At 59.4% G+C, this 11,326-nt stretch overlaps 2 protein-coding genes across 2 annotated transcripts in view; both read left to right on the top strand.

Moving 5' to 3' along the window:
* The window catches only part of LOC123330693 (proline-rich protein 36-like), a 37,440-nt gene extending 32,817 nt beyond the window's left edge, over window positions 1–4,623 (top strand). Inside the window, exons 2-3 of the mRNA XM_044932744.2 lie at window positions 1,136–1,566; window positions 2,273–4,623. Coding sequence (XP_044788679.2) covers window positions 1,524–1,566; window positions 2,273–3,555 — 1,326 coding nt within the window. The 5' untranslated portion in view covers window positions 1,136–1,523 and the 3' untranslated portion in view covers window positions 3,556–4,623. The remainder of the gene's footprint in view (window positions 1–1,135; window positions 1,567–2,272) is intronic.
* A 1,363-nt stretch (window positions 4,624–5,986) lies between these two features.
* LOC123330692 (taste receptor cell protein 1-like) lies at window positions 5,987–10,264 on the top strand. The gene is made up of 7 exons (XM_044932743.1): window positions 5,987–6,395; window positions 6,557–6,687; window positions 7,105–7,169; window positions 7,456–7,595; window positions 9,025–9,101; window positions 9,262–9,305; window positions 9,764–10,264. Exons 1-7 carry the CDS (start codon window positions 6,350–6,352, stop codon window positions 9,792–9,794), a joined length of 534 nt encoding a protein of 177 aa, XP_044788678.1. The 5' UTR covers window positions 5,987–6,349; the 3' UTR covers window positions 9,795–10,264.
* The last annotated feature ends 1,062 nt before the right edge of the window (window positions 10,265–11,326 follow it).

Below are 11,326 nucleotides of genomic sequence, written 5' to 3'. Positions count from 1 at the left end.
AGAAAGGGGGCAATGAAACTAGGCCTGGAGGCAGGAGTTGTCAAAGAACAAAGCCTGCCCTTAGGAGGACATCCATCCACCCCAGAGTCTGGGGGGTCTGGACCCTTAATGTCTTCACGCAGAAGGGACTGGGTGCAGATGGCTGTCTCTGGGTATGTGGACAGAATAGCTTGGGTTTACAAACCAGTTGAGCTGTGGTTGAATGGCAGGAAAAGGGCTGGGCTGGGGTGTTTGCCTGATCCTGGGATGATATATGTGTTAGGGTGGTGTTGGGTCATGGGGGAATTTTTCCCTTAGAAAGGGGAAGGGGTGCATTCAGGAAGGAGTTGCTGGGTGGTGGCTAGAGGCAGGCAAGGAGGGCGGGAGTTTCTGGTCTGATTTCCTGTTCTGAAGTGTTCTAGGGATTATCTCCCCTTGAGGGGTTTCTGTGGCCTGCCTGTCCTGAGTGACCTGGAACAGGTCTTGGACCCTCCTGGAGGTCACACACAAGCCAGGAGCCTGGTAGGAGAGGCTTTGAAAGAGCTGAGAACCTCCTACGGCTGCCAGGTGTAGGGAGAGTTGTGGAGCATGGTCCGGGCCCCAAGCCTAACTGGCTCCCATGAAGGCACCAGACCCCTGCCCTTCCTGCCCTCAGTAGCTCAAAGCTGCTTAGGGCCACCATCTTCCTTCTCCTCCTGTGTCTTCGGGGGTGAGGGGAGGAAGGAGGCGGTGAGAGGAAAGCAGGACTGACCACAGCAAGGACCGGTAGGAGGCTCTGGGTCTGCCTAGAATGCCAGGTCTGCAGGGGAACCTGGGGAGAACCCTTGATCTAAAGCCCACCCACCTCCACATCCAACATCCCCAGTCCAGGCCTCTGGCCAGGATTCCACATGGGCCCAGTGTAGGGGGCACGATGGGGACTATTCTCTGATCTGCTCTCCTCCAGACTCCCCTCCTAGCCTGATGGGGTGGGAGCTGGGGCAGGGAACGGGCATCACTGCCCTCCACCAGGTCCCATCCCACATGGACACCTGCAGGGCTCCCACCACAGTTACCACCTCCACCACCATCACGAGTCTGCCGTGACTGCCGCTGTGGCCACAGCCACCCCCACCCCACCATCAGCACCACTAATACCCCTCCTACCCCTACCCAGATCATCGCCACCACTGAGACCTTCACCACCTCCATGAAGACCACCACGCCCCTAGACCAGATGGAACTTTTCACTCTTCTTCAATAGATTTTCAAGCCTATAACCTCTCAGGCTGTGGGGCTGGCACACAAAGTCCCCAATCAACAGAGCCTGCTGCCCAAGGGGAGAAGGGCTTTGCTGGAGGACACAGGGACTCGCGCCTGAGCTGCAGGGCAGGACTGTGGAAGGAGGCCAGGCAGACGCAGCTCAGGGCATAGCTGGAGGCATCGGCTGACCAGAGGTCACAGCTGGGCCGCACTTCTTTCCTGAAGGGAGATCTGGAGGGAATCTTCCACCTGCCTCCTCCCATCTGGTTCTGGGCTTGGCAGCCTGAGCAGGAGCCCTCAGCATGGCTGGGCAGTGGCTTCCATCTGCTGGGATTCTCCTGGCTGGTAAGTGGGGGTGTGGCCCAGGGGGGCCCATCCCAGACCCCGCCGGCTCACTTCGGGGACTCCCATGGCTCCCACATCAGGGCTGACCTTCCTTATCTTCATGTCAGCCTGGCTTTGTCAGCTCAAAGGATCCCCTCCTCAGTCCCCCAGGCTTGGGTCTCCCCAAGGGCACTCAGTGTCACTCACTGGGGAAACCTGGCGTTGGGCTGGCCCCATGGGGCTCAGTGCACCCTAGCATTATGGCTTTCAAAGATGGGCCCTCCCCATCCCTCACCCCTTTCAGCCCTCAAGCATCCTGGGTTCTGGAAATGTGACGAGGTGATTGCCTCGTTCCCTTGCTGGACGCTGAACAGCACTTGTCAGCCCCCTCCAGTAGCCTGGGTCTCACCAGAAAGGACTTCCCTTGGGACAGGGTCCTGCTACAGGGTGGAAGAAAAGAGTGGGACCCTTGAGGTATACCCTCTTACCCTCACAGTCCCCCTTTCTAGTGGCAGGGCAGGGTTGCCTTGTCTCTGGTGGGCTTGGATCAGAGAGGGGAGATTTCTCTGGAGGTAGACCAGTGGTTCGGGGCAGAGCCGGGGCCAGGGTTTGGGTCTCCTCAGGTGCCCTAAAGCAGGGAGGTGGCAGGGAGAGCAGGCACCTGAGACTGTGGGCCAGTTCCCAGCCCACCGAGTGGCTGATAGAAAAGGGCTCTCCTGGTTTGCAGATGTCCTGGTGGTCTCAGCTCCTGCCCTGCCCCTTCCTCCTGCTCATGAAGACCTGAGCCCATCTCCCTGGACCTCTGGCACATCTGCTTTGCAAGGTGGCAGCAAGAAGATACTCCTCTCATCATTAAACCACTTGGTGCCAGTCCCTGCAGGGGTCTCTCCCTCAGCTGAGAGGTCAGGGGAGGCTCCTGACAGGAGGGCAAGAGGCCTTTTCCCAGAGGCCCCCGGGGACCAGCAAGGTCTCCTAGGCTTCCTCCTGGACTTGCAGCTCCTCCTGAACCAGACTGCCCCTTTGGGACCCTCTGGCACCCCAGGAGGTGCCACACACAGAGCAGCTCTATCCGCAGTAGCTGAGCCTGCAGCCCACGGCACCCCCAAGTCCCAGCCAGTGTCCCATGTGGCTGCACCTGGAGATGGAGAGGAGATCTTGGTCCCTGGGTCTCCAGAGAGGGCTGCCACATCACCACTGCAGGCTTCTCCCCAACCGCAGTCCCAGCCTGTGAGCAGGCACCTCTTCAACCCCAAGGTCTGGACACCATCTGCATCAGGGCCCAGCAACTTCAGGCCAGGGAACGCCCCACTTCTGACGTTGGCTCCAAGGGCCCCAGAGAAGGCCGTGTCCTCAGCACCCCAGGGCCCACTTGCGTTTGCATCGATCAGTCACATGTTGGCTGCGACAGAGCCGCTTCCTCCTGTAGCAACAGTGCGGTCAGTGCTGGACACGGCTTCTGCAGCCCTCACAGCGGTCTCGGGCTCCCCTAGAAATGGTCTGGCGTCCAGTCTGGGCCTGGGCCCTTCAGCGTCGCCGTTGCTCTCAACAGTGCCCTCTTGGCAGTTGCCATCAGCATTACCGCCACCACCATCCCCATGTACATCCCCATCACCCGCACTGGCATCACTATCACCCATCGTGGGCCCAGGTTCCCCTTCACCGCCAGAGCCAGAACCTCCCGGGGCGCTTCTGCATCTGTGCTCCCCCACACAACCGCAGGCCGTCTCGTCAATGTTTCCAGCTTTCCGCCTGCCCAGCCACCTCCGGTGGTTACAGGGATGGCTGCTCCTCAGTGGACAGTCCAGCCTAGGCCATTGGTCCCTGCTAGCCCAGGCTCCTTGGCCACCCTCTCCCTCAGATGTGCCCTTGGCCTTCCTGCTGGCTGTCCCAGAGTCCCAGGAGGTGTGGCCTCCCCCCAGTCGCCTTCCCTGTCTCGTCCCCGCCAGACTGTCTCATTGCAGGACTCCAGATCCTCCTCCCCACGACCCAGCCATGCGACTCACTTTGTGACCTTTAGGATCACCAATGAAGCCTCGGTGGTGGCACTTGGGAACCCTGCCTCTCCAGAGTACCGGCTGCTGCGTGACAACATCCGACATCAGGTGTGGGTGTCTTCCTTCATCTCAGGAGTGCTGACCCCAGCCCACCCCACCCCGCTTGCCTCTGAGCACACAGGCCTGTCTCTATTCTGTTTTGGCTCCTGCTATTCCTCCACTACCCTGGCCCTCGGAGGGGCCTCCCCCCACGACTCAGACCCTGGCCCCACGGAGCTGGCATCTCTCCCTCTGTCGGCTCCCTTCCCCACACTGTCCCATCCCAGCTTGCCTCTCCCTGTGAACCACAGCTCCGTGCGGGCGGCTGGGCCCAGGGTGGGGTGCCCATGGGGGCTCTGGAAGTATGGAGTGAGTTAAACCTGCCCTGGGCTTCTCGTCGGTGTGGGGAGGAACATGTGGGGTGCACAGTGGGAGCCCAAGAGGTAGAAAGCTGACCCTGTCTTGTGAGTGGCTCCAGCAGGAAGCGGAGCCAGGCAGAGACTCTTGCAGAGACGGAGTGTGGGGAACTCTAACAGGATAAGCAGAAGACTGGATTAGATAGCTGGGGTCAGGGGGGTGCCCAGAGAACACCTTTCTGAGGAAGGAGAATTTTAACTGGGATGGACAGAAGGCTAAGCCAGATGAAATGAGCAAACATTTCCTAGACAGAGGAAACGGATGTGTGAGGACCTTGGGGTGGAAAGGTGGGTAGAGGCTGAGGTCCAGGGTCACAGGTGAGAGGCTGTCTGGAGAAGACTTGAGGCCCGGGCTGGGCGAGGGAGAATTAGGAGGGGCTGCTGCCTGCAGGGTGGTGGCTGTGGGCATACAGGCTAATCGGATTGGAGAGCCATTTTCAGTAAAACTGCAGTGAAGGAAAGGCCTGGGAAGGCTGTGTGTTTGCTGGATAGCTGAGGGCACCCTGTGGTTCTCAGTAGAGGGTGGTGGGCAAGTGGTCTCTGGTAGCCATGCGGGGAAGGCTTGGGTGGCCCTGGGCTATCCAGGTGGACAGTGAGGCCACTGCAGGGCCAAGACCAGAGATAATGAGGGGGAGCTGGCGCTGTGGAGAAGGGGGCGCCGTGAGGGCCCTCACCTGGCTCTGTCTGCCCCCAGCTCCAGTCCCTGTATCATGAGGCCTTCTCCAGCTTTGAGGGCGTCGGCGTCCTGCAATTCAGGTGAGCGAGCGAGTCTCTCAGGGTCCGCCACACGTCTGCCAGGTGGTCTGTGCCTTCTCAGGCCACAAGTGTACCTGGCCAGGCTGCCCTGCCCTGCTCTGCTCTGCTCCAACACAGCGCCTTGAGGGCCAGAAAAGCCCTCAGTGGGCAGGCAGGAGGCCCACATCTGGCTGCGCCTCTGGCTGTGTAAACTTAGGGGACCTCCTGCCTGCTCTGAGCTCCAATTCCAGCTGCAGGATTGGGGCAGGGGTGCCAGGTTTTGCCTGAACCTGGTAGAGAAGGCAGAGGACTTCCCTGGGCCAAGAGCCCTTAAGTGACATGCCTGTGTGCCAAGTCACTTCCATCATGTCTGGCTCTGTGGGACTCTATGGACTGTAATTCACCAGGCTCCTCTGTCCATGGGACTCTCCAGGCAACAATACTGGAGTGGGTTGCCATGCCCTCCTCCAGGGGATCTTTGCAACCCAGAGACTGAACCCACGTCTCTTACATCTACCTGCATTGGCAGGTGGGTTCTTTACCACTAGCGCCACATGGGAAATTAAATGACATGTAAGCAGGTACAAATTCTCTGGGGTGGGGGGGTGGGGCTCTCTGGTTCCGAGCCTCTGAGGATGCTGTGGGAGTCCTAAAGCCAGATTTGGTCAGCAGATGCCAGTCCTGAAATCTTATAGAAAAGGTTGAGAAAGTCCAAATCATCACAGCCCCATATGAGTTGTGAGCTCACGTGGACCTTGATGGAAGCTTGGTTATACTTAGTGATGGGAAGTTCACCACCACTATCTTTCCTTGACCCAAGTTGGTTAGAAAGTTTCCCCTCTGAACTGAAATCAGTCTCTGGATTCCCTGCCCTGGGTCTGAACAGAGGCTTTGTCTTCCCAAACCCAGGAGGGCACAGCACAAAACGGGTACTCTGGGGAAAGATGAAGGAAGTCTGGGTCCTGAGGCTGCTTGTTTTCAGATCTTTCCCCACAAACTCCTTCAACCCGGTGCTCAGGCCAGGCTGCCTCCTTGGGATGTGGCCACATGGCCCACCTCCCACAGGCTTATAGAGATTCCTCAGGCCTGTCACCTCCCTCTCTCCCGACCCCCTGCTCCTTGTGATACCACCGAAGATGTTTTTCTCAGCCTGACTCAGGCTGACTTCCTGCTTGCTCACAGCGGCTCTTTCCCTGGGCGGGATTCCCAGTGTTCCCATCAGAGCCAGTTTGTTGGGCTGTCCAAGGGGACTGGCTTTCCCAGGCACCTGCTGTGTGCTCTGCTGGCTGCACCATTAGTCCCCACGCAGCCCTGCTGAAAGGAACCATTATCCCCACTTTAGCCAGGAGCTCAGCTGAGGCCCAGAGGGGTGATGTCACACAGCAACCCGGTCCACAGCTCCCTCCTTCCTCAGGACCCTGGTCCTGTGCGCCAGCCAGGTCTTCATCCGTCCCCCAGGGATCTCCCTGTCCCGCCTGGACCCCTGGTAAGGAGGAGTCTGCCCACAGGCCCAACTCCGCAGCTGTGAATGCCTCCCTTGTGTTTGGGGGCCACGTCCCGGGCCCCTCTGCCCGTGAAGTCCTCTGGACCCTGTACCACTCAGTGAAGGCCGCAGGGTGGATGCTAGGGAACCTGTCCTTGGATGAGAGCAGCCTCGCCTCGGATGGTGAGTCTCTGCCCACCCCTCTTCCCCCACCCCCTCCTTGGTGCCCATGGACAGCTAGGGGTGCTCCTTAGAGAGGTGTACCCCCTTTCCCAGCCATGAGGCAGGGGGTGGTGGATCAGGAGGCTCCCAGGGCCTCCTGAACTCCTAGCCATGGCTCTCAGGGTCCAACCTGACTGACCTGGCCCTGGAGACCCTCAGCATCCATCTCACAGCCATGGAGCCCTTCCATCCCCTGCTCCTCCTGCCCGGCTCTGCCCCCTTTGTCCTGCTGGAAAAGAAGATCCTCCCACAGGTGAGGTGGCCTCTGGCCTGCCCTCCAAGGCCTGGGACTCACTTTGCCTTCCTTGACTGCAGGCCTCTGTGGCTTGGGGGTGAGGGGTGGGGCAGCCCCAGCCATGGCCCTATGGGAGGAGGCAGGCATGAAGGGCACACAGCCCTACCCACTGGGCCCCAGTTTGAGGGATGACATTCCGCCTGGCATTGGGGAGGTTGTCTGGGGCAGGCAACAGGTCACCTCAGGGGTTATGGTCAGGCTCTGTAACCAGACACCCCTACCCAGGGCCAGCACTAGAGTGAGTGAGGGAGGTGCCCAGAACGCAAGGTTTAAGGAGCTGCTCAGTCGCCTCACCCCGGTCCTGCCCCTCCCCACCCCACGCTGAGTCTCAGGAGAGAGCTCCAGGCCCACTCTGACTTCCAGGACTCCCCACAGGTCACGGCCGTGGTGGCAGAATTCTATTCAGCGCATCCCCAGGAGGGCCCCCTGCTCCTCTTCAGGTGGGTTGGGCTCTCCTCCTGCAGCCCAGCCTGCCTTCCTCCTCTCCTGGGGGCCGCCCTGGGACAGAGGGGGCTGTGAGCCAGGCCATGGGAGCTGTGGGCTCAGGGGCCACCAGGGGAGGGCTTTGTCCTGGGTAGCCCCAACTGGCCCTGTAAAGCTCTGCCTTAGGAGGCAGGGAGCCCTAAGCCTGAGGATGTGCTGGGGTGGGAGGCTAAATGCCTGCTTCTAGAAACACGTGCTGGCCAAGCCTGTAACCCTTGCACTCCCTCCTTGTACTTGCCCTAGTAACACGGACCAGTGGGTGGGCGTTTACATCGAATACAAGTTTCAGACCCCCGTAGGTACCCACCTCCCTGGCTTGGCCAATTTCCTGGCCCAGAGCATAATGGATCCTGCTGTCCAGAAATCCAGCATCATGGCCAACGGTGAGTTGGGGTCAACAGTGAGTCAGGGCTGGGATCCCTGGGTGTCCTTGGCCGGCAGCCTCTTAATCTCTCGGGTCTCAGTGTTCCTCCTTTGGAGAATGGACAGAATTTCATCTCAGTCACACCTACTCTTGTCCTGGGGCCACAGAGAATCAGATGTGGGACCTTAGATGGGCAGCTGGACAGATAGGCTCTGTGGGCCATCATGTCTCTCATAACTACTTGACTGCTCCCTTATAAGGAGAAGGCAGCCACAGACATCACATAGATGGGCATGGCTGTGCGCCAGTACGACTAGACAGATACGGAGACTTGAATGTCATGTAATTGTGCCACAGGATACCATCCTTTCGATGTTTTTCAACTATCTGAAAAATGTAAAAGTATTTTTAGCTCATGGGCTAAGGCAGCAGGGCTGGACTGAGCCTCAGCCTGGATTTGGCTGACTGTTGGCTGAGAGTGTAGAGGCGGGGTGTGCAGCCCAGGGCTCCCAGGAGAGGGGTGATGCCCACCTCCTCACCCATCTAGGGGAGAAAGCAGAGCTGGTGCTTTGTGAAGTGTGGCTGCAGATCCTGGACCAACCCTTCACCGAGGCTCTGAAGGACAAAACCAGCCCTAACTCCCGGAAACTTCGGGGGCAACTGACGAGATGGGTGAAGTGGGGAGGGGGAGGGAAGAGCAGGAGGCCTCAGGGAGGGGCCCCAAAAGGCTGCAGTAAGGCCATGACCCTCTTCACCTTCTCTGCTCCCCAGCTGACCACCATCCTCAGGCCTCTGCGGCCCTTCAGCCAAGTGGTGGTGGAGAAGTTCCAGTAAGTCCTTGGTGGCTCTGGGTGACCTGGGGCCCAGGGCTGGCCTCTGTGGGTGGGGTCAGGGGCTCAGAGAAACAGCCTTCCTGAGTGAGGCCCCCAGGCTCTCTAGCCTCCTGACACGGGTGGTGATCCTCCGGCCAGGCCTGACCCACTGACCGCCAGGGTGGCCACCACCTTCTTCAGGCCTGCGCCGGCCTGAGCCGTCGTGCAGGGCTGCGTGCTCCGGGGTCTGCGAGCCCTGCGGGAAACGGAGGGCCTCTCTGTGAAGATGGTCATCCCAGGCCTCGGTCAGTGCCTCCCTCTCTATCTTCTATCCATCTGCCTCCTGCCTCAGGCCTGTTGCCTCCCTGCCCCTGGTTGCCCTGACTCTGCAGCCTGCTGCCCCTCCTCCCCTCCCTTCTTCCTGCTGCAGATCTTTAGGGTCCAAGCCCAGCCTCCTCTTCCTGGGAGCCCTCCAAGGTGGCCCCAGCTTCAGAGCTCTGTTCTTGTAGCATTTCTGGGCAAGGACCCCTCACTCGGGACTTCTCTGCAGGCCTGGCTGTGCCTTCTCAGGGGTCTGTGGTCTCGAAGAATGGTGACCAGCCCCAGCCATCTCCCTGCTTTGTTCTGCATCCTCAGGTCAGCCTGACACCTCCATCCCCTGCTATGCTATGGCACTCATCCTCCTGGGTCTCCTGTTTATTGCGCTGGTCCTGGTGAGTGTCTGTCTGGGCCAGGGGCGTTTTCCTGAGAGACATGCTGGACCCTTGACCCTCTGAGTCAAGGTGAGGGCTCGTTTCCTTCCTGAGCCCACCCAAGGGAGCTGAGGGTCTTCCAGCTGGAAAGCTTGGCCTGACCCCAGCCTTCCCATTCCAGGTGTGGAAGCGGAAGACCTGCTTTGGCGTGTCCAGCCAGACACGGTAAGGCACAGGGGTCAGTCCCTTTGGGGTGTTTACTCTGGGTGGGGTCTGCCTCCCAGCTGCCAAGGCTTTGTGCAGACATTTCCCAGTGGGTATTGACAGAGCCTGGGCGGTACAATCCCTGTGCCCCAAAAGTTTACCCACTAATGGGGGCTGATCCCAGGGTGGTCAAGCAGAATCCTCTAAATGGGCTCCGCTTAGCCTCAGAAATGCTGCAGTGGGTGGGTGGACAGAGACAGAACTCGGGGCCCCACGTGGCCAGGAGAGTTGGGACAGGGAAAGAGATCTGGGAGTGGGGGGGTTGCCTCCACCAATGGAGCACCAGGCAGTGACTCCTCCTTTGCGTGGGAGAAGTGGGGACCCCAGGGCCAGGTGGACGCGGAGGAGGGTGGGGAGCACCATGCTGGGGTACCTTGTGATTCCTGGATCCCGGGTTTTGTCCTTTCCTCCACCCCCAGGTGCCCCTTCCTGCTGTTGCTCCTCCAGTGAAGCCAAATTCCAGACCTCTCCTCCTGCCCCAACCTGCTCCCAGCCTTCCAGAGTCAGCGCTCAGCCCTGAGAAGCAGAGCCAGAGCAGAAAGGCCCTAGCCTGAGGTCCCCACAGCACGGGGGGCTTCCTCCCTTCCAGCTCCGCCAAGGACTAGACTCCGAGGGAGCGCCAGAGGTGGGCTGGGGGGAAGAGCACTCACCGCCCCCGCCAGGGAGACCAGCGCGCATCAGCCACAGCAGCCGCCTCCACGCAAGGTCTGGGAAAACCCTCCAGGTCACCGTCATGCTCAGGTCAGGCCCTGAGGAGTGGAACATGGCAAGACGGAGGCTGCAGAAGATGCGGGAAGGGGAACAGAGCTGGCTTCCTTGCACCTGGCCCGACACGGTAGTGGGGCTAGAGGTATTACTGGCCTCAAGACAAACTGTGGTTGTTTAGGGTATGGAAAATTAAATAACAGGAGCAATCAGAAGTTGGTATAAGAGATTGCTTTTGTTTCTAGGCAATCATCTGACAGGAAGACATGGGAGAGGTTCAGAGTGGAGGAGGAGGAGGGGCGGAGGACTGACAGGTTCAGGGTGGGTATGGGGACTCCTGGGGGGCAAAGTGTGGTCCCAGCGTCACCTCCGCCTTAGGGCCGGCCACCCTCAGACCAAAGGGCTTTGGGGGCTGGTGGCCAAGGTGAGGCCTGGTTGCTACTCAGCAAACTAGAGCACCGGGTGTGCACCAGGGAAGGCTGGAGCCGTGGGGCAGGCCCAGTGCAGAGAACAGACTGCCTGGCTGGGGAGACCTAGGAGGGAAGTCAAGCTAAGAGCCCCTCAGAGGCCTGAGGATAGGGCCGTGAAGGCAGCTTTCCTGGAGGACACAGGCAGGTGAAGGCTATGACTCACAAAGCTTGAGCAGCTCCTGGGCCCCCTGGGAGGTGAGAAATTTGGTAGCACAGAGGGATGGCCTTTTTAAGTCTTTACAATATTGCTTCTGTTTTATGTTTGGGTTTTGGCCGGGAGGCAATTGAGATCTTAGCTCTGAGACCAGGGATTGAACCCACACCCTCTTCATTGGAAGGTGGATTCTTAACCACTGGACCACCAGGGAAGTCCCTGTGGTCTTTGAAACCATTACCTAGAATGGAAGGGGACTCCAGCTTAGTCTTACCTGAAAGGCTCCCTCTACCTAGAGAAGAGCCAGCAGGCCCAGTGAGAGGACCCAGGAGCCTAGAGCCCAGACCATGGGATTACCCGGCAGAAGACATCAACTGACACCAGGATGCCAGAGAAGGTCAACAGGAAGGTCACCACATAGGGTCAACTGTAGTTGGCAGCTACAGCTACTCGGGGCCCCACAAGGCCAGGAGATTCCTCTGTACTTCTGGAATAGGCAATCATTCATTCATACCCCTGAAGGGCCCCTGCCCCCCAAGGCCCTACCCCTTGGTACCCAGAAGACCAGCACCCATCTTGGGTCAGCCCCCTCTTTCTACAACTTTTGACTCAAGGGCCAGAGCAGGCCAAGGACTAAGAATAGGCCCTGGTAG

Source organism: Bubalus bubalis, chromosome 20 (assembly GCF_019923935.1).
Source record: "Bubalus bubalis isolate 160015118507 breed Murrah chromosome 20, NDDB_SH_1, whole genome shotgun sequence".
NCBI classification, from domain to species: Eukaryota; Metazoa; Chordata; class Mammalia; order Artiodactyla; family Bovidae; genus Bubalus; species Bubalus bubalis.
The sequence above is the reverse complement of the archived record's forward strand: the minus strand, read 5'-3'. Positions and strand labels throughout refer to the sequence as shown.